This window comes from Protomyctophum bolini (genome assembly GCF_963924005.1).
Source record: "Protomyctophum bolini genome assembly, chromosome: 8".
NCBI classification, from domain to species: Eukaryota; Metazoa; Chordata; class Actinopteri; order Myctophiformes; family Myctophidae; genus Protomyctophum; species Protomyctophum bolini.
In genome coordinates, this window is record NC_137869.1 from 9,424,000 (window position 1) to 9,447,427 (window position 23,428).

Genomic DNA, 23,428 nt, shown 5'->3' on the forward strand with positions numbered 1-23,428 from the left:
ATTATACAAATGTTTATTGGGATATTGGGATATGCTTAACCTTAACCCATTCAGACCTGAGGCCGATTCTAAAAACAAAAAGGCTTTCAGTTTCTGAAAAAAAAACAATGTTTCTATAGGCCTGTCAGTGGTTCTCAAACTATTTCATGTCAAAGACCACACAAATTATATGTATTTGGCCACCGACCCCCTTCTGAAAATATGTTGTTCCAGCCAGGGACACTCCAAGAAGCAAAGATTTGAGTTAAAAACGTTCGCTCTGAAAGAATATTCAACGATTTGAGCTGCATTTTCAGGATCTTTCAAAAATAGCAGAGCTACACAGTACAAGATCTACAAGCTCATAGTGTGGCACCGAGTGCCACGCTATGAGCTTGTAGATCTGCTATTTTTCAATAGCTAAAGTATAACATAATGCTTAAGTTAAAACACCAAAAGGGGTTCCCATCCTGAATGGAGAACACTTGCGTTATCATCATAATGCAATTATCGTCATTATTGATATCGAAGTATTTTTGTCCAAAAAGTTGCTTTTGTCCATATATCGCCCAGCCCTTCCTATTTTACTGTATAACTCAAGTTATGGCTGCCTTATGCCTTTAGTAAGCTGCTAAACATTAATGGAGATATGAGCCAAATTATGTACATGAGCAAAAGAGTGTCTCACAGCCAGGGCTTGTCTTTAAATTAGGCTTAAAAGTAGGTTGAGTCAGTGATGCCTATATCTGTCATGTACAGCAAGTATGACAACATAACTGTGCGGTTCAGAGAAATGGACTCAGACGTATACAGTACGCGGCCAAGTAGAGAAATATTGACTCTGTCTAGAGTTACTGTAGAGTAGACCCAACACAAGGTTCTATAGAAGCAGAGATGACAAGGCTAGTTAAAAAGTGTCTTCATTCAGTCAGTTATTACCACTGAATGGATCTAAGATTACGTTTTATCGGTTACTGGATTTTAAATTGTGGCTTGTGCTCTTGAGTGTGGAAGCACTAATGTACCTTTTTTTTTAAATGGACACATCCTAAAAAAAGTAAATACATCACCGGTTAAAATAGAATATTTCCTAATGTTGGTCAAATCTTTGGTTAAAAGGGAGGGAGAGAATGCAAGAGAGCCGGCGTTGCAGTATCTTTCTGTGTATTATGCCTGTTCAGGATTTCTTGCAAAGGAGAAAGGGTGCTTGATTCCTGTGTCTAGTCTGTTGAGTCGATCGTCGATCTAAAATGCCAGCAGAAAGTGCACAGAAGATGCAAGTTTGGGATATTAATTATCGGCTCGTAATTATAGTTGCATATAGTGTCCCCTTTGTGTTGATTTTCTCGCCGTCGTGTTTCCCTGGGGAATGTACTAAACACTGAGGAGGAAATGGGGGACTTTGGTCAAGCGTAGTTCAGACAGAATAATAAGTAATGAGTAATGCAAGGACGAGGCTGAGAAGGTACATTATAGAGAATCTGCCTATAGTGTGATAGTCCTGGCATGCCACTGATATTAAAGGTCTGGGCTTGGCCAAAGCAAATATGGCTTATAGAAAGGTGATGTCATTAAGGGTTGCGTCTAGGGTTGTCTCGATCCGATCACGTTGATCGGAAATCGGGGCCGATCACGTACTTTTCTAATGATCGGATCGGGAGCAAAAGAACGTGATCGGGACATCCCTAGTATCAATATTATATCCATATCATGATATTAGACTGGATATTGTCTGTGATTTTGGATATTGCACTGTTGTGATATGGCATAACTTCAGTGTTATATAAAAAATATAAATATTTGATCGGGAAAAATTGTAATCGGCAGAAACTGGCTCCCCAGTTGCTGCAGCTTTTCTTCAGATCCCACCATCAGTCAAAAAAAAAGGCAAGGTAGAAAACCAGTTTGAGCCAGGGAACTAATCCTAGATAGAAGACGATATAGGCCTGGCTACATTGGGGTCTGCAACTAGAAACAATGTTGTCCACACATAACTTTTCATGTTGTTTATTTTGTTTGCCTGTAATAAATATGGGAGAAAACTATTGTTTTATTCTACAGATGGCCCACTTCGCTCAGATTCTAAAAATGTCTTCTACATCCTGAAAAGTTTTCTGAAAAAGCTATGTTTCTATGTCAGTGGTTCTTCGATTTTTCAAAAATAGCAGACCTACAAGCTTGGCACGCTATGAGCTTGTAGATCAGCTATTTTTCAATAGCTAAAGCATAACATAATGCTAACACCAAAAGGGGTTCCCGCCCAAAATGGGTTTTAAATTTCAGATAAAGAGCTTAGACGGGACAAATAACCCATATGTCACAGAAATATTGATTATACTGTATCAACAAACACCACTGTGTTTTGCAACGTACACTGCCACTCACTTTAGTCACATATAGACTCAGAGACTGTACAATGCAGTAGAAAAGCCCTAATGTAACTGTACAGGGCTGTCCCTGTGCTTACAAAGTGTGGCCAACGGCCCATCATGCATTGGTGCTTTATTTGCTCCTGTTCTGTTCTCGGTACAAATGTTGTTCTGACGTGATGCGATAGCCAAATGGCTAGGTAGCATAGATACTGTAGACGGGTGCAGTGCTCTGATCAGCAAGTGGGGCTGCTGTGGCTCAGGAGGTAGAGCAGGTCGTCCAATGATCCCTGGGTCGGCGGTTCCTCCTCCTGTCCACATGTGGAAGTGTCCTTGGGCTCAGTTGGGCAAGACACTGAACCCTACATTGCCTCCAATGAGTCGGTCGGTGTGAGCTCACCACCATTGGTGTGTGAATGTGGGAAGTGAGGACGCTTGAATGAATGAACCATTGTAAAGCGCTTTGAGCACTATAAAAATGCAATTCATTATTATTATTATTCATTAAGTCGCCAGTTTGATTCTGCCTGGTTTGATCAACATCAAAATCAAATGATATACTTTAATCAGTGGAAGGAACAGTTGGTTGGTTGACCTTGATACAGTATATGAACAGGACGATAAAACGGGCAACAGTGCTATTTATTCATTTACTTCTTATCAGTTAATTCCCGGTGACATTGGTATACAGTGGGAAGGAGAACATGAATTGAGACTAGGTAAAGTTATTTTTCAGGGGCCATACATTATGTATAATGTACATGAGGAGAAAACGAGCACACAAGTGCTGTTTTAAAAAATTGGAGAAAAATAAAAATAAAAGTTTTCTATTCTATGTATTATTCTCCTCTATTTTGAAATTGATATCTATGCCCAGTAAACATGGACAGCTAATCCTCTGTCAGTGAGTAGTGCATTAACCCATTCTGGGCGGGAACCCCTTTTGGTGTTAGCATTACGTTATGCTTTAGCTATTGAAAAATAGCAGATCTACAAGCTACGAGCTTGTAGCTCTGCTATTTAAAAAAAAATCAAAGAACGACTGACATAGAACCATAGCTTTTTCAGAAAACTGTCAGGATATGGAAGACATTTTTAGAATCTGATCTCAGGTCAGTGGTTTATTGTAGATGTGCACAAGACAACTACATCACTGTAGTTACAAATAGAAAAGGACCCTGCTTCCATCTATTTGTTTCATACAGGCTATCGTATATCTTGCTGACATTTGAGTTTGTACTTTGTAGAATGTAGACGAACTGCAAAGCTTTTATAATCCCCTCACTGACAGTATTCGGACTGAAAAACCTTTTAAGACCTTTCTTAACAAGTTGGCAAGTTTATCTCTAATCGATCTGACTTGGATTGTACTGCTCAGCCCTAAACTGAGAAAACAATACAGTTGCAATGTCGCATAGATGATTGAAAGTGAAAGCTGAGAGTTGAAAGCCTCTTATCTTGCACATAAACACACAGACAGCTTCTGTTTTATCTGTCACCTCTCACCTGCTATATAAAATGTTCTATTATAATGGTGTTGATACGTATGCATATATATTTTTGTTTTGTAAACTATAATTACAAAGAACTTAACCTTTTTTTTTAAAAAACATGACAGTTTTTGCTTTGATTTGATTTTAGGTAGAATAAAGAGACAGGAACCTGAAGGCTAGATAAAGTGGAAGGAAAGGCCACACCTATTGGTTGTGGTTGACACCTGATCACTGATGCCTACAAGCACCCCCAAAGGGGAACAACGGTGTTGAATAGCTGCTTTATATATGAAAAGCAAAGTAGACGTGTATTGTTGGTGTGTTCAACATGGGTTCAGCAAGTCTCCTCTGCTTCGCTAGAACTGCATGATTGAACAAAACCAAATAAGTTTACTCCCGTGTACTGTATATACAATGTAACAAATCAAATATTGAAACTTTTTGGAAGCATAGTGGACTCTGTGGGCAAGTCCCTTTCAATGGGATCATGTTAGGTTAACATTTAGAGACTGCATACACTTACATTTACAATAGTCATTAGAATTGACAGGCCCTTACAGTGTAAGAGTGTAAGCTATACATTTCCCAACCCAGTCTGAAGGCCAAACCACACCAATGCAATCAGTCGTCGCAACTCCTTGTAACAAAAAGTGTTACGGTTGTCCACACCAATGCAACTCCTTGTAACTGCCATTGGGGATAATGGTTGCAACTTGCGAGCATTTGCATTGGTGATGTTTGGCCTTGACACTGGATGAGAAAGTTGGTGTCTAGGACTGATAGCTTGTTGGACACAATCACACTGTGAGACTGCAAGACAATAGCTGGATAAACGGAACCAGGGAGATTAAAGAAAGGTGTGTGGGGGTGTGTACAGTGGATCTTTTTTTTTTCTTTTTTCAAGAGCACGATGTTGCGAAAACAGCAGCAGAGAAAGGCAGATGCTAATGGTTTACATGTGTTCACCGTGGAGTGTGAGAGTGACGTGCAGGCTAGGCAGCTACAGCACATCCTCACATACTGTACGCTGAGCTGTGCATGGTGTGGGTGTGTCAGAGACCAGGATCAAATAGCACTTTTACATAATTCTCCAGCAGTTGCCCTACAGTATGTAAACCTGCTTCCAACAGTCTGATGGATATTTGGATTCCCTCGTCTGTTATTCTGAATTCATTGTTCTGATAAAGGGAGAGGGATTAGTCAGGGAATATTATGAGAATAATGTCAAATCTGGGAATACATTTCTTACCAAGAATGTTCTTCAGCAACATGTGTTTGTACTAACAAATGTAGAACATTTTGCCATTGGTTGTTCATGGTACCCCGACTTTCAGCAGCTGTCAAAAAATCCCCTAGGGTGGTTGAATAGAAACAAATGTGGGATATGTTAGTAGACACCCTTACAAACACACTGGTGAAGATAATTCTTGGTAAGAAATCTATTCCCAGATTTGATTATGAACAGCAAATGATGTATTGTTGAACATTAGACAAGTAGTCTGTCAGAGGCTGCTCCGTCACAAGGTTTCTGGGGTGTAGTGTTGGTTGTCCATAGTGTCATTATTGGCAGTGTTGTGGCCATTTTGTTGGTTCCAAACATTTCTACCGTAGCCAAAAACCCACTGATGCACTCACTCAGGGATTATGGATGTACGCAGACATAAGAAACATTGTCCACAGGTTCAATGTCATTTTGGTTTGCATTTACTTTCCAAAGTGCAGTGAATGATACATTACAAGCAGTCACGTCTTCTCTTCCTTCTCTCTGTGCTGTCTCTCTCTCTCTCTCTCTCTCTCTGTCTGTCAGGTAAAAACCACCAGGTGCATGCCGCTCTGTCAAGCAATTAGGCATGCCCCTGTTGTCCAAACAATAATTAAATTATATAACCCATAAAACCAATGCCCACTAATAGCTACAACAATTGTGATAATAATAAATAAAAGTCTAAGTCTCAGTCTAAGAAGTTTTACTTATTTTTCTATACGGTGAGCGAGTCTTTTCCTGTCAAAGTTCCCCTTATGTTTTTGAGACCACCGCCACCGTAGTCAAGTTTGAAACAAAAAAGGACGAAGAAAGGCGCAACCGTTTTCTCAGTGCTTCTGCGATAATAATAAATAGACATACAAAACAGTGAGGATGGCTTCTACACAGGCAGTGTGTTGAAACCTTTGCCATGATAACAGTAATGCATCTCTGCTTCATATCGTGCCACGATGTTCACACTCACATTGTCTCTCTTGTCAATATCATCATAATATTACCCGGGCCACAGCCAGAATCGACTTATCCGTTATTTCAAAATAATTGCTGATGTGTATCTGGTATGGTCTTGGTTGGCTCTTCAAAAGGAGAAAGCTCTTATTCTGGCAAGAAGTGACACGCTATATGAGCGTGTATATACACTACTTTTGAAGAATTGTGAAAATTTGAATACCATATAATATTTATATATATATATATATATTAAGTGAACTTTTTTAACTTAAATCTTTGCTACTTGGGGTCCCTAAAGCAAAATATTTTGAGATTGGGGTCGGCGGCCAAATTCATATAATTTGTTGGGGGTCCTTGGGGGTCGTTTGACCACCTCACTGATATAGGAACGGTTAGTATTTAGACATTAGAATCGTCGTAGGAACGTATACTTGATAACCGTGCATTACCTGTACAGTATGTAACCGTTTTAACTGATTGGTGTTAAATTATTGTCTTTCTTTTTTGTTGCTGTGTCTAATCTCGGCATCATTGTAAATGAGGGTTTCTCTCAATGATCTCTCCGATTAAATAAAGGTTGAATGCATTATAATTCAAACCGACTACTTTGACATTAACCCCTTGTGTCCCTGCTTCCCCTCAGGGGTTTGACCCTCCCCACCAGAGTGAGACATTAACCCCTTGTGTCCCTGCTTCCCCTCAGGGGTTTGACCCTCCCCACCAGAGTGAGACATTAACCCCTTGTGTCCCTGCTTCCCCCAGAGTGAGACTTTAACCCCTTGTGTCCCTGCTTCCCCCAGAGTGAGACTTTAACCCCTTGTGTCCCTGCTCCCTCAGGGGTTGGACCCTCCCCACCAGAGTGAGACCAGGACGGTGTACGTGGCTAACCGGTTCCCCCAGCATGGCCACTACGTACCGCAACGCTTTGCCGACAACAGAATCATCTCATCCAAGGTACCATCTAAATGTTCTGAGCACAGCTGTGTGTGTGTGTGTGTGTGTGTGTGTGTCACTTTATATGCATATGCTATTGACGGATGACTGGCACACTCTGCAGATTCAGCACCCTCGGCCGTGCCCATAGATTGGCACGCGAGCGTGTTTGTGCGTGTGTGCGTGTGTGCGTGTGTGTGTGTGTGTGTGTGTGTGTGTGTGTGTGTGTGTGTGTGTGCGTGCGTGCGTGTGTGCGTGTACTGAGGACCTTAAACTTTGTGATTTACTGCGTTTCTAAAAGACTATAAATTGTTAGGGCATTTTGGAGGGCCCGCGGTTTAGTTTGCCCTTTTACTAAGCTGTAGAAATCTTCCCATTAGTACAGTCACTGGAGGGGGGTATCATGCACCCCCCTGGAAGTGTGTGTGTGTGTGTGTGTGTGTGTGTGTGTGTGCGTGTCCACAGGGCATTGTTGTCCAGTGACAACAATGCAGTAGGGAGTAGGGATGGATATAACGGATAGTTTTACAACCGGTTAGACGACTTCCTTACCTGGTTGAAAGTAAGGCTGAAATACAGTTATGACCCACATTCCCAAAGAAAAATGAAAAATGCATTGTGTACACACTATACACAGGATTAACGTCTGTCAGAATGGTATTTATTTAGACTCCTTTTTAAGTCTTCTGAAAGAATATATATTCAAAGATTTGTGCCGCATTTTCACAATTTTTTCAAAAATAGCTAAAGTATAACATAATGCTTAGTTTGGGTTCCCGCCCAGAATGGATTAAACATTCAACGTGTCATACAATTTTGTAGACCTAATACATAATAATAATAATACCGGTAATAATAATTATAAAAAACTAATGAATGTGCAGCTTGTAAAATGTGGTAGCCTACCCACCCAGTTGGACATGGGTGAAGACATTGACATTTAACTAAACTAAATCAGATTTCCAGTGGAATCAAGCGACCCAGACTAGTGGTTTCCTTGTAAGAGGGAAGGTTAACATGTCGACGTGTTCTGGTGTCAAATAGTTATTCTAAAAATCAATTACAGTAATTCCATACCTCACTAACAAAATGTTTCATTGCCCAGAATTTGGAGAGAATGCAAAGAAAGAGGCCTGGCTGTTCAATTTCAATACATTTGACTTTTGAGCGGCGCAATCGGCTTTGTGTGTGCCATTGCCATCATGTGGCAAAACAAGTCTATGGACTATTTACTATAATGGGTGCCACAGTGCACCATTAGTGGGTGCCAAGTCTGTGTGCTTTATACGAGACTTTGATGACACCTGATGACCTCATTATCATACAGTACATGACTATCGTGATAAAAAGGCGCCGTTCACTTCACACAAAGTGCATCTTCATTCACCTGATAAAGATGCAAACTGTCCATTTCCGATGCCCAGTTGGCAGGACACCAGATAGAATAGTTCTAGGATGGTTGAATTCAAAGCACATGCAGTATTTGCCCATAGTGATCAATCAAACTGTGATCCGTATCGGTTGCAGCCTTGGAGGTGTGCCAGTGTCCTGCCCTCCGCCCCCTGGCTGATAAACTCTGATTTAAAACTATTCTGTGCGCAATGCACAGACGATACTTTAACCCATTTTGGGCGGGAACCCCTTTTGGTGTTTTAAGCATTATGTTATACTTTAGCTATTAAAAAATAGCAGATCTACAAGCTCATAGCGAGCTTGTAGGTCTGCTATTTTTGAAAAATCGTGAAAATGTGGCTCAAATCTTTGAATATATATTCTTTCAGAGTGAACGTTTTTAACTCAAATCTTTGCTTCTGAGGCGGTCCCTGGAACAACATATTTTTCAGATGGGGGTCGACGGCCAATTACATATTTTTTGGGGGGGTCCTTGACATGAAAATGTTTAAGAACCACTGATATAGAAACATGAGGTTTTTCAGAAAACTGTCAGACATTTTATAGAATCGATCTCAGGTCTAAATGGGTTAAAAATTACATATTTATGTCAATGATAAGGAAGGCAGTATGTCCTCATGTGGCTGCATACAGTATAAGTTCAGTAGAAACGCTGCCTTAGCAGTCTATAATTCCTTTTATAGGTTGTATAGAAGGTGCTATACATTATTGATGTTGTCCGTGTGGCTGCCCAGTAATGTTTTCTCCTCGGTGTCAGATTGTTACACACTCTGCTCTGCTGTATCCTTTTACTACTGCATATCCCCCTGATGTGCGTTATGTACCCATTGTCTCTGGTGTACACATACATATAGTAGGGCATTAAGCATCCACTAGTCGACCTTGCTGGCACTAGTTGACTAGTTGATAAGAAAAAAAAGAAAAAATCATTTTTTCCCCCAATTTTGTAGGCCTCAAGATCAGGTAGATTATTGTTACAGTCACCAATGTACACCGTTTTAATATATATATATTTTTTACATAATAGGTGGTTGAACAACTAGTCGACTAGTCAACTATAGTAAAAATGACTAGAAGTGAATGCCCTAACATATAGCACACGCACACATACGTGCTCACACGAAAAACACACAAAAAATGTAATAATAATAACATAATAATTATATAACACATTCCTAAAACACTCACATGGACACTCACTCATACACTCACACACATCCATTGTTGTGTTTCATTTTCAACTAAGGGACTGCAATGGAAATAAGCTGTTGGCTTTCTTGCATTTATCCTTTTGATAGTGATGTATAAATTATATTATGTGCATTTTTCTGTACATGTAAACATTGTCAATAAACATATCAATCAATCAAAAAAACTCTTATAAAGTAAAATGAACACGGACGGATTTGGACTGTGCAATTTGATCCTTATTACTTATTAGTGAGCTCCAGAGCAGGCTTTGGGTCAGGCCCGGTTGGATGAGTGTTCTGCTGGAACTCTGCTAAATGTCAGGCTTTGGGTCAGGCCCGGTTGGATGAGTGTTCTGCTGGACCTCTGCTAATGTCAGGCCCGGTTGGATGAGTGTTCTGCTGGACCTCTGCTAAATGTCAGGCTTTGGGTCAGGCCCGGTTGGATGCGTGTTCTGCTGGTCCTCTGCTAATCTCAGGCCAAATTAATTAGTAGTTCAGCGGGTGTCTATTCAGCCTCTGAGGCTGAGCAGCAGGAATGTGTGATTAAACCATTTTGGGCGGGAACCCCTGTTGGTGTTGCATTATGTATATTGTTTAGCTATGTAATATGCTTTAGCTATTGAAAAATAGCAGATCTACAAGCTCATAGTGCGCACTGTGCGGCACCGAGTGCCGCACTATGAGCTTGTAGGTCTGCTATTTTTGAAAAATCGTGAAAATGTGCCGCAAATCTTTGAATAAATATTCTTTCAGAGTTTCAATTTTTAACTCAAATCTTTGCTTCTGTGAGGTCCCTGGAACAACATTTTCAGATGGGGGTCGGTGGCATATTACATAACGTTTTTGGGGTCCTTGTCATGAAATATTGAGAACCACTGATATAGAAACATGAGGTTTTTCAGGAAAAAAAAATACATTTTAAAAATATATTTTTTAAATTTCGACCTCAGTCCAAAATGGGTTAACATTAACAATGAGAGAGAGGTCAACAGGATGCTGATCGGGGATGCTAATATTTCGTCACTGTCGAGTGGAAACGAGACACAAGCTTTTAAAGATCCTTGTCCAAAATCGTTCCTTTTTTAAAATTATTTTAAAAACATTTTAAAATGGTGAAAACAAGGCGATCTACGAGCGGATCTGCGTCGTCTCGATGGGATGTGAGCTTGTAGATCTGCTATTTTCACTACTTTTGTGCGACAATCTTGAAAGCTGAACTATTGGGAACTAATTTAATAATAAATAAATAATTATACCAAAAAAAATGTAAACTTTAAAGTTTAAATGTGGAGTTATAAGGTTTCTGCCAAACGGCAAGGATTTAAATGTTTGTTGGATGGTTATGTTAGAGCCGCCCCGCGTCCGAAACGGTTGAGAAATGACAGAGTTACCGTGTGGGAGTCCCTCTACTGTACTGTCACTGTACTGTACTGGTACACCCGAAATCACCATATATACAGTTAATATGTGTGTGTTTGTGTGTGTGTTAGGTTGCGCACAGGTGGTGAAAAACAATCCTGTTTTCGTGCTCAGACGCACCTACCCACACACACATAGCTCCGTATGGGAGTGGTTGCACCACTCAAAAATATGTGGTAAATATATAAATAGCCACTATGTGACTGGAAAATACAAAACGACTGAACAGTACAGAATGTTAACTAACAACAACAGTCAAATGAATAGATTACATGTTCTACACATTTGTAATCATTACCTGGTATAGATTTTCTTTTTCCAGGGAAGCAGAGTAAAATGGATGCATCTTGTGGGGAATATCCTCCCAGCCATTAAAATTCCTTGACGTCAGTGATGAGACCCCCAGGGCATCTGTAGGCGTTGTAGAGAATCATTTAACCTGGTCAGACAATAAAGTGGGAGCATAAATTAATATGGGTTTTATGCTAATCCGCTGGTTACTGGCACACTGTGGTTTAACGCTCTCTCTGCCTGTCTCTGTCTGTCTCTGCCTGTCTCTCTCTGTCTGTCTCTGCCTGTCTGTTTGTCTCTGCCTGTCTCTCTCTCTCTGTCTCAGTACACCATTTGGAACTTTGTGCCCAAGAATCTGTTTGAGCAGTTCAGGAGGATAGCCAACTTTTATTTCCTTGTGATTTTCCTCGTACAGGTAAGACACACACACACACACACACACACACACACACACACACACACACACACACACACACACACACACACACACACACACACACACACACACACACACACACACACACACACACACACACACACACACACACACACACACACACACACACACGTCAAGAACGCAATATACATGCACAGTACAACACACAGTAGGTACAATATACAGTACAATATACAGTACGCTACTCCTCTTGCACACAGGGTGAGTGTGTGTGCGCGCCCTGACTTCAAATGTTAAAGTATACTCAAACACATTAAGTGACATATTGGCACATCATGCATGACTTGAACCAACCCTGGTAGTCGGGCCTTCAGCATGCGTCCGTCAACCTGGGGTCAAATACAAGCATTTTCTGTCAAATCATTCGGCTGCTCTTCATTTGTGCTGGTGTATCGGCTTGACCCCGTCTGTCTAAAGCAGCTGTCATCTGACCCAGTAACATGTCGGGGAAAACGACATCAAATATGTCTCCAGTCCTGGGAAATAATACCACGTTTTGCAGTGTTGACATTTGATTTCATAGCTGAACGGGTTCTTGGATTACCATTTTGCATTCCTTGATGCCTCAGACTTAAGGTCAAGAGGGTTGTTGGTGTAAATGTTTAATCTATTTTGTTGTAGTTCTAGTTTGCTAGAAATGGTCATTTGAAAGCAAATCATATTGCTGTCACACTTTGCCCTATAGTGTGGGTATTGTTTGCCGAAAATATAAGGCACATGTAGGAACTTAAGAACAGCCAAAAGTTGGAGAAAACTGTCAGACAGAGACCTTGGATGCAGAGAAGTCTGTTCTTTATTCACCTTTTCACAGCCCATCAAAAGTGAACGAAGGTATTTACACAGCAAACTGGGCAGGTTGGCCCTCGGTCCTCACACCTCTGCAGTCCTGCTTTGACTGACTGGCAGTGGGAAGTCTCCCTACTTATATAGGCTAAGCCCCTCCCACGGACCATACCAACCCGACATTGATTCCACAATTTCCCCAGTTACTCAATGTCCAGAGACACCACATTTCATATAAACACATTTAAAGTGTTACATAATATTCCCATAATATACACAATGATAAATCAGAGTACTCTAAACAAACCCTCATACCGTTGGTATGTTCCCCACACACCCCACAGCTGATAGTTGCTCCCTACAATGGAGTCAACCAATTATCAATCAAGCATCATCCCATTTACATACACATCCCAAAATAATATAATTCTCTGCAACATACACACTAAATAATAATTCAAACTTTAACCCATTTGTGTCCCGACCTTCCTGTTAAATTAGAAATAAAATAATCAGAATTTAATACAGGTCGGACTCAGGGTGAACTGCCACAATTGCCCATAGCATATGTTGGTAATTGTTTTCATTTGGGGAAAACGTGCAGGCTACGTGCAATGCAGTCAATACTGTGATGTGCCTGATCTATCATGCACCATCCACAGCACGTCAGCACCATAATACGTTGTGAGTTTGGCCAACAGTTGCACTGTCTGTCGTGCAAGGCACAAACTCTATTTCCGCCCACAGTTTCCCCATGCCCTGGCAAAGCCCTGGTTAGGCAACCAGACCTGGCAGAGATCTGCGCTTCGAAGAGTGCACTTTTCTATGAATTTATGTGCAACATATAAGACAAGGTTGTCTTACACAATTGTTGCAGAGTTTGTTTAGATATTCCAGTGATGCACTAGTAGCACTACCTCATATACAGCATGACATGTTTCTCACTGTGGTTTGACCTTTTTTAGAGGAAGTGAGAGGTGAATAATAAACGTTCCAAACACTGACGTACACTTTTGAGGTTTCCTGGTTTGACAGTATTTCCTACCACTTACTATACTGTCCTGTTTGCTCAACCGAGCTTTTACCAAATCACTATCTCTAGTTCTCTACAGACTAATCCATGCTTCGGCGACATAGTGTCACGTGACACCTCACAGACAAAGATGATGCAAATCTGACATCAAGTAGACCCTTTTTAGAGGTTTGACGATGGATACCTGCTGCTCTTTGTAAGGTTGCCAGTACTGACCTTTGGAACAGTGAGTGAATGACTGGGATGAAAAGAAAAGGGTTGACACGGCGACAATGCTAGTTTACTACCGAGCTTCTTGTTGTTGTTATGAATCAATAGCTTTGTTTTGCTGTATTCACAGAAACCTCAGGTGGGCTTGGCATCTGGTTGCTATACTATATAATAGCAACAATGACACTTCTGTCACCAAAGCATAACTTTAATATAGGCTTGTCTGTCTGTCTGTCTGTCTGTCTGTCTGTCTGTCTGTCTGTCTGTCTGTCTGTCTGTCTGTCTGTCTGTCTGTCTGTCTGTCTGTCTTGCTGTATACTTCTCATTTTGATGAGTTCCTCTCTCTCTGTAGTTGATGATAGACACTCCTACTTCCCCAGTCACCAGCGGCCTGCCTCTCTTCTTTGTCATTACAGTAACTGCCATCAAACAGGTGAGAATGAACACACACACACACACACACACACACACACACACACACACACACACACACACACACACTTAACTTCCTCTCTTTGTGCAAATATGGAACTACAGTAATGTAAACGGTGTACTTTTAATAACCGCTGCCACCGCTTGCGGTATTATGCAGGGTGGAGAGTAGAGAGTTTTTGCACTTTTCTTTTAAAACGTTTCCAGTTATTTAAGTGCTGGAGTGCAATAACAATAGTTTGCTTGCCTATAGGCGACCACACTAATGAGGTTTTATTTATGTATTCATTTTGACACTTGTAACTTAGCTACAATGAAATGTTTAAAGGTTTTGTGACATTAATTTTCTTTTTTTCTTTTTCTTTTAGATTTTATGACCTCATTTACACCACAAAAAAACAGAACTTTGAACATTCAGTTCAAAGTTCTGGAGTTTTCTCTGGGGGTTGGAAGCCTTTTGACATCTGCTGGCAAATATCATTGATATATATGTGATTTGCTGGCTCTTACATCACAAACAGCAGGAAAAACGGAGCACTTGTTTGAGCCAGAACAGACATTCTATGTTATTTCTATTCTATGTTAAAAGTTCAGGTTTTTGAGTGGTGCAACCACTCCAAGGAACAGCAATGTCCGTGTACCTATGTACACCTATGTGACGTTATTAAGGGATAGTGCTGCACTGTTGCCTTCTAATGAGAGAGAGAGAGAGAGAGAGAGAGAGAGGTGGGGGGAGTGGGGAGTTGCACCACTCAGTTCAGGTGTGATTTTTTTTGGGTGCAATTGAGCTCAGATCTTTTTTTAGGAAAAATTCCAAAAACTTTTGTTTATGTCACAATAACTTTAAGATACTGTTTATAAATGGTGTGATCTTTCCCCCTCTCTCTGCTCTGCCGAGACTCCGGTGGACTGGAGTGACAGTCAGCCGCTGCGGTTCATTTAAGGGCTTTGAGGATTGGCTGACACAGCTGTCAGTCACTGTGGCTGTCTGGTCATTGGCTGATTGTCTCTCCTACAGGGCTATGAGGATTGGCTGAGACATCTGTCAGTCACTGTCTGTGGCTGTCTGGTCATTGCCTGATTGTCTCTCCTACAGGGCTATGAGGATTGGCTGAGACATAAGGCAGACAACGAGGTGAACGGCGCTCCAGTGTTTGTGGTTCGCAGTGGAAGTCTGGTCCAAACCAAGTCCAAGAACATCAGGGTAAGTCAGACGGGCTGGTATGAATGGTTTATGCCTCGGGTTTGAGTAAATGGTGCACTGTGACTGGCCAGTCGCTGTGATTGACAGCCTACACCTAAACCTAACCCTAACCTTAACCTCAGTAAAACTATACCTAAACCTAACCCTAACCTTAACCTCAGTAAAACTATACCTAAACCTAACCCTAACCTTAAAGGGGGTGTCAGTGATTTCAGTCAAAAACCCTTAGGTTTCGTTTTTGCCTTGGGACACAAGCTTTCATCCAATCAGGATAGAGAACAAAAACGAAACCTAAGGTTTTTTGACCCCCAGGGGTTAACTGGGGACAGGGAGGAACTCCTTATATGGTCAAAAAATAAGTGATATTTGAATTAAGGCGAGACACCCCAGGTGAATAGGGAAAAAAAGTTAAATAATAGCTATCACAATGAAACTTCTCCAGTTGATTACTTATATTAAAACTAAGATTTTTTGTATTACAAGTTTTCTGAAATGATATGTTTAAATATGCAAATTAGGCATTATATGCGCTAATTTGCATACATTTCGGGACGATAAATCTGAAGATCGGATAAAGCCAGGTTCAAAATGATCATTTCATTTTGTTGACACATTAGAGACAAAGAAAATTACACATGGGATTTTTGATATCTCTAATTATCACTCCACAAATCAGAAAATAGTGTCAACAGGCATAAAAAACCCAATTTTCGGCATTTTTTTGGTATAAAATGTGATGTAAATCAGGCTGTGAATGATATATCAACAAATCCATGTGTAAATGTCTGCGGAATATAGTTATGAATAAGACTGGAAAGTTTGGTGTATGTGAGTTCAACTGAAGTGGAAATTCTTTGTCCCAAGTATGAGGAAAACTCATTTTGAGAAAACGGCCTTTAAAGATTTGTATTGTAAAATTCCAAAACGTTTTATTTGAAGCCACTATTTTGAGACAAAATATCTCATCCAAACCTTGGCAACAACATATAATGGCATATATCATTGGAAAGGTCTGGACCTCAAGCTGACTGTGGTCTGATCCAAATATGGTCACTTCCTTTGTACCAACAACCAATCATGAAAATAGAGACGGTGGCTTTTCACCCCGAAAAACGAGCTGTCATTGGCTAAAATAAACTATCCAACTAAACATCTAAATCTGTATTTTTAATGTGTATTTTGCTTTAGTTTGAAATGTTTAGGAAGCAAAATAGCAAAAAAAAAAAAAAAAGAAAAATCATGATTTCACCTGGGGTGTCTCACCTTAAGTGAAATCACTGACTCTACCTTTAACCTCAGTAAAACTATACCTAACCCTAACCTCAGTAAAACTATACCTAAACCTAACCCTAACCTCGGTAAAACTATACCTAAACCTAACCTCAGTAAAACTATAACGCAGTGGCTGGGGGGGGTTTCCAAGAACCCGAATCCGCGGAAGAAACCCTTTTAGCGGCTGGGATGGAGCATTCTACTTTACTGGAGAACATGTTTTACAAAGAACCACATTGCTTTAGAGCACCGAAGTCTGACGTCAATATCGGTAGAGGGCGCAAATCCACAGGTTCATGTACTTTATGGGTGTGTGTGTGTGTGTGTGTGTACCTCTAGGTGGGGGACATAGTGACAGTCCTGTGTGTGTGTGTACCTCTAGGTGGGGGACATAGTGACAGTCCTATGTGTGTGTGTACCTCTAGGTGGGGGACATAGTGACAGTCCTATGTGTGTGTGTACCTCTAGGTGGGGGACATAGTGACAGTCCTATGTGTGTGTGTACCTCTAGGTGGGGGACATAGTGACAGTCCTGTGTATGTGTGTACTGTACCTCTAGGTGGGGGACATAGTGACAGTCCTATGTGTGTGTGTATCTGTGTACTGTACCTCTAGGTGGGGGACATTGTGCGTGTAGCTAAAGATGAGACGTTCCCAGCCGACCTGGCGTTGCTGTCCTCAGACCGAGCAGATGGAACCTGTCACATCACCACGACCAGCCTCGATGGAGAGACCAACCTCAAGGTGTGTGTGTGTCATGTGTGTGTGTGTGTGGGGGGGGGGGGGGGGAGGTTCTCAATCTTTGAAACCTGACGTTGAGAAATAGAACATCTCTTCTCACGTGTTCCACTACTATATAAGTCTCTGCCCTGGCGAAGTCCTTCCGCGGTCGGAAGGTTGTCGAAGCATTTGCTTTTTAATAATTCAAGGAGCTGTTCCTCCTTTTTACTCCTGAGTGACCCCATAGTTTTTTCACTTTTAATCATGTTTGATCTTTGAGCACCATTGACTCTTTTTACTATACATAAACCTAATATATTTTTATATCTCCTGTGAGCATCTGGCTGTTCTTGTTTTTTTTAACTAACTCTTGTAGACAGCATATTTTGACATTTGAGTGCAAACATGAATGTAATATGTATGGAATTCACATGTACTTGACACAGTACTGCTGCTGGCAATCTGTGTCTGTGTCTACACGGGCGTGCCTTCTGGTTAAACATGTAAAGCTCTTCATATAGAACGCCCTGGTTGGAAAATTACCATCATATTACCATCCATATTACCTATAGTCGCACTGTAACTCGCTCCAGTGATTGGCTAGGCCTTCTGGACTGTTTTGCCAACTCTGAACTTGGAAAGGCTGCTTTCAGCGTCGGTGCACCTGCTTCTTGGAATCTCTACAGACTCAACAAGAACTTAAATTTAACCCTGGCATCAATAGGTCATTTTTAGGAACAGAGTCAATAACCGTCACCTGTATGTTGCTGATTTAACTGATTGCTGAATATATAATTGTTGTCGAGAAATGATAGAGTTACCATGTGGGGGTCCCTGGGGCTCCCCGGGGGGTCCAGAAAACATCCAGATCAGGAGAAGCTGGCCCGGTTCCGGCGAGCCGCCCACATCTGAAACGGTCGAGAAATGACAGAGTTACCAACCAAGCTATTTTCGTGCTTGGAAAGACAGACCCAGGGACACATAGCTGTGTAATAGAGTGGTTGCACCACTCAAAAATAAAAAAAACACTAAATAAGTCCAAACCATAATTTTATTTAAGAGGCTTGGCAGTTACAGTCTGCTTTGTAATAAAATACACACAAACATGATGCACGTGCTCGCGTGACTTTGGCAGACCGTAAATTCTCCAGCAGTCGTGCATGTTAAATCTGTCCTCATATGACACCCACACTACTAGCTACTTCCACTGTCCCTGGCAGTCAGATCTTATACAGTAGGAGTGATTTATAGTGGCTACGGATCACAATATATGATTGAAAACAGAAAGCATTGCCCAAACATATTTCACCAGCAGCAATAATAATAATAACAAGAAGCTCGACCCGCTCTGAGGGTTGAGCGCCCAGACGCCTAGCCAGCACATCTGACACTCAGCCCTCCTCCCTGCGTCTCTCTCTCTCTCTCTCTCTCTCTCTCTCTCTCTCTCTCTCTCTCTCTCTCATATCTCCACAGAGAGACAGATATGACGCTCTTAATCCACTGACAAATGTACTGCATTTAAATGAAATGTAAAAGCAAACGTAAAATGTGGAGATCTTATATCGTAGGCTTTTGAGACATGCAGCATGTGTACTGTTACTGTATGTGTATTACGTTGTTAAGCCAATAGACATATTCAACAACAATAACACTCCTCTGGTGTGGCACTGCACCGCTCCTTGTAATATTATGGACACTGTTTGCTGATCCTTAACAAAAACAAACACACGCACACTGGTTTCAGACGTGTGCTTCGTCACGCTGTCTACGGTAGCTAACACAAAGAAACAACTGTTTGGCTAGCCTATAGTGGGCTGACAAACAAACCTCTAAATGAAGAACACAGACTGCCACATTTTCACAACTTTTCAAAAATAGCAGACCTACAAGCTCGTAGCGCGCCACTCGGTGCCACGCTATGAGCTTGTAGATCTGCTATTTTTCAATAGCTAAACATTACACTTAAAACACCAAAAGGGGATCCCGCCCAAAATGGGTTAAGGCAAAAGAACATCACGTTCAATCGTTCAATGTCAATGTTGCAGACAAACAAAACACTTGTAAAACCACCGCCCACTGCAGGAGTGTGCTGGACTACTGCAGTCATTAGAGTATAAGTCACCTTACAGTGAGGGGTATGGTAGGAGATTACTTCTCTCTCTCATGCAGAGCTGTAGGGTTTGTCAGCTGTAGGGTGTGTGTTCGGGGAGCAATCTTTAACCCATTTTGGGGCGGGAACCCGTTTTGGTGTTTTAAGCGTTACGTTATACTTTTAGCTAGTGGAAAATAGCAGATCTACAAGCTCAGCGAGCTTGTAGGTCTGCTATTTTTGAAAAGTCGTGAAAATGTGTCGCAAATCTTTGAATATATATACAGTATATTCTTTCAGCGCAAACGTTTTTAACTCATATCTTTGCTTCTGAGGAGTCCCTGGAACAACATATTTACAGATAATTCTGGGGGTCCTTGACAAGAAATATTTTGAGCACCACTGAGCAACATGAGGTATTTCAGAAAACTGTCAGGATTTAGAAGTTTTTTATTTATTTCGACGTCAGGCCTAAATGGGTTAACACATAGCGAGACATCTCCCACTCCCAGCGTAGACTGTAATATTTAAGCCAAGTCAGCTTAGTGTGTTCAATCCTTAAAACAAAATGTACAGAAATGACAAAAAGGGGTAAAGATCCACGTAACCCTTTTCTAAGGAAAGGTTGCCATTTGCAACCATTAGACCGTTCCACCAGCCAATATAAATAAGCCGTAACGGAGGCAGTGGCATTCAGATTAGAGATCATTTAGGTAATGAACTGCCTGCAGGTGAAGAGAGGAGAGAATTAAAAAGCACATTCCCTTTCAACTTGGAAATCTGAAACTATAATTTTAGCCCCAAGACAGAGAGCAGGGTAGATAGAGGCAATGAGATACAGGGTGGTAACCTTAAATAAAAAAAGGCAGATGGTGGGAAGGAAGGCCCAGTAGGTTTTTATTCGGTTTTCATTAGGTATACGTGGTAAGCAGTAGGAGCTGCTGAGGAAGCAGAATACTTTAATTACAGGTAACGATCTGTTCAAGTGAACTACAAAAGTTGTGAGATGGTTTAAAGCTCTATATTCCAGCGTATCAGTCTATTTCCTCCTATCCGCTTCATAAAGTATTTATTTAAAGACATTTAAGCCTCTGACAAAGCCAACCCGGCTCCTGATAATAATTAGAAAGAAGAAAAAAGGGCACTTTTTTATTTTTTATTATTTTTTTATACGGTATATATAGGTTTTTTTATAGGGGACAAATGGGCAGCACATCTGTCACACTTGCCTAGAGTGGGTAGTATGAAAACCGGGAAAATATACAGAAAATAACCTCCAGGCAGTCCTTGATGCAGAGATGCTGTTCATCTTCATTCACACAGACCAAAAACAAAGGTATTTACAGATGTACTGGACAGCTCCTCCTAGCTCCTTCCAGCTCCACAGTCCTACTGTGAGTGCCAGGTAGTGGGAGGCCTCCCTACATATAAAGGCTAAGCCCCTCCCACTGGAACACGCCACCCTGAATTGATTCCACAATTACACCAGTACTTCATAATGTCCATATTATTCATCACACATTATTATACATCACTTATTATTCAATCAATGAACCATATCATCTAAACAATGAGAAAACAGGGTACTCTAACAAACCCTCATACTGTTGGTATGTTCCCCACACCCCACAGCTGATAGTTGCTCCTACTATGGAGACAACAAGCAATTAGCAATCAAGCGCCGTCAATCCATTTACATACACAGCCCAAAATAATATAATTCTCTGCAACATACACAATAAATAATAATTCAAACTTTAACCCATTTGTGTCCCGACCTTCCAGTTAGATTAGAACTAAATAATCTGAATTTAATACAGGTCGTTCAATTTAACAAAGGTAAGGTATAGGGGTGGAGAAAACATCATCATAAATTCTTCCCAGACTGGAGTTTTTCAATAAAGTGGTTCAAACTCAGAGTCCTTTGTGGACACCTACTGCACTGACTATTCTCTTTCCCCCAGTATTCACTCTCTCTCTGTGTGTGTGTGTGTGTGTGTGTGTGTGTGTGTGTGGTCCTAGACCAACTACTCCGTTGCAGAGACAGCAGTGTGTCAGTCAGTGTCCAGACTGGAGGCTCTCCAGGCTGTGGTGGAGTGTCAACAACCTGACGCCGACCTGTACAGGTAGACAGACATTCAAACAGGGCTTACTGTATGTACAGTATGGGTGTTAAATGGACCTGTACAGGTAGACAGACATTCAAATAGGGCTTATTGTATGTACGGGTGTTAAATGGACCCCAGTTCACCTGGCATGCAGAAGGACCTCCTCTCCTCTCCTCTCCTCTCCTCTCCTCCTCTCCCCTCCTCTCCTCTCCTCTCCTCTCCTCTCCTCTCCTCTCCTCTCCTCTCCTCTCCTCTCCTCTCCTCTTCACTACCACACTTCTTCTCATCATTGTCAGCTGATGACTAATGTATTTTTAGCTCAGTAGATTGTTTAGCTAGAAGTGTTTCCATCACACATCACACATATCTCTCTCTTTCTGTCTGTCTGACACACACACACACACGTCACACATCACACACACACACACTGTTTGTCCCTTTTGTGATCCTACCTTTTGTCTTCATTTCACGCCTTCCTCCTATCTCCTATCTCCTAACTGTCTCTCTGCATCCATAGCCGTCTCTTCAGATTCACTCAGCAGGAATGCTTCCTGTGTTTTCCAGGTTCGTCGGGCGGATCACAGTCACCCACCAGGGCGAGGAGAATGTCAGGTGAGGCCAGAATCATCGGCGGCAACAAGCAAGCTACAGTACACAACCAGAGAACATTTACAGTACACAACCAGAGAACATTTACAGTACACAACCAGAGAACATTTACAGTACACAACCAGAGAACATTTACAGTACCACAACCAGGGAACGTTTACATATTATGTGTATATATGGTGCATACAAGACGGGTGACGAATCAGTTCACGTTGGGATCTGAAGCTGAATATTCCCCCATTTGGTGTCTTGGATGGTTGGTGGTGGCAGAGAGCGCTGGTTAAGATTCAACGTTTCGATCACAGGATCTTCTTTAGGAACCATTCCTACTATTCCTGAAGGAGATCCTATAGTGATCGGAATGTCCACTTCACAGTCTTAAAATGTAATAATGCCACCAATATTTGTAGGGCTTTCACCTGTATGACTGAGTGACAAATAAACCACTCTTGATTATTGATAATTGCTAAATAGCAATCCGCCTGTGTGCAAACTGATGCATTAGTTTTTCCCTGTTTGTGTGTGTGTGTGTGTGTGTGTGTGTGTGTGTGCGCGTGCGCACATGCTCGACATTCAGTCCTATGAAAACCACAACATTCAGTCATAATATGAAAGTATAAGTCATAAATATGCATATTTACATTAAGTGTCTTCATCTGTGTTTCTATCAGACCACTGGGACCAGAGAACTTGTTGCTGCGAGGAGCGAGATTAAAAAACACCAAAGAGATTTTCGGTGAGTTCATGAGATGAATGAATGCCAGATTGAATGAGATCCTCAAACGAAATGTCCAGCTCAGTTTCCTCAGTAAATCTAGAATGGACCAATCATTTTCCAGGGTTATGTCTGAATTCTACAGCCCTGCATACTACGAAGAGTGTTTCGCTTATATGCGCAATTATACACCCGAGGGCATTTTTCTACGTGGCAAAAGGTATTATGGTAAAATCCACCATTTAAAGGCATTAAGATGACGCCAGGTCAGGTGAGCTCTGAAATGAATGTCCCGTTTCTAGCCTTTTGCTGCTGCCTACAGCACTACTCCAAACGGAGTATGTCCAAATAGCAACAACGACAAAAAAAGACAGTGAAAGCACATTAAATTACATATGACCGTTGCAACTTCTCCATTGACTCTCAACCCTCTGGAGTACAAATTGTACTGTTTGGGGGCCATTTGACATTGCCTTTTGCCCGTTAGCAAAGAC

General features: G+C 41.3%; 1 protein-coding gene across 1 annotated transcript in view; it reads left to right on the top strand.

Moving 5' to 3' along the window:
- Positions 1 to 23,428, top strand: part of atp11b (ATPase phospholipid transporting 11B) — a 78,749-nt gene that overhangs the window by 1,740 nt on the left and 53,581 nt on the right. The window contains exons 2-9 of the mRNA XM_080770981.1: positions 6,894 to 7,010; positions 11,628 to 11,717; positions 14,138 to 14,218; positions 15,314 to 15,421; positions 17,309 to 17,437; positions 21,525 to 21,628; positions 22,175 to 22,222; positions 22,891 to 22,955. Of these exons, the coding sequence (XP_080627107.1) occupies positions 6,894 to 7,010; positions 11,628 to 11,717; positions 14,138 to 14,218; positions 15,314 to 15,421; positions 17,309 to 17,437; positions 21,525 to 21,628; positions 22,175 to 22,222; positions 22,891 to 22,955 (742 nt within the window). The remainder of the gene's footprint in view (positions 1 to 6,893; positions 7,011 to 11,627; positions 11,718 to 14,137; positions 14,219 to 15,313; positions 15,422 to 17,308; positions 17,438 to 21,524; positions 21,629 to 22,174; positions 22,223 to 22,890; positions 22,956 to 23,428) is intronic.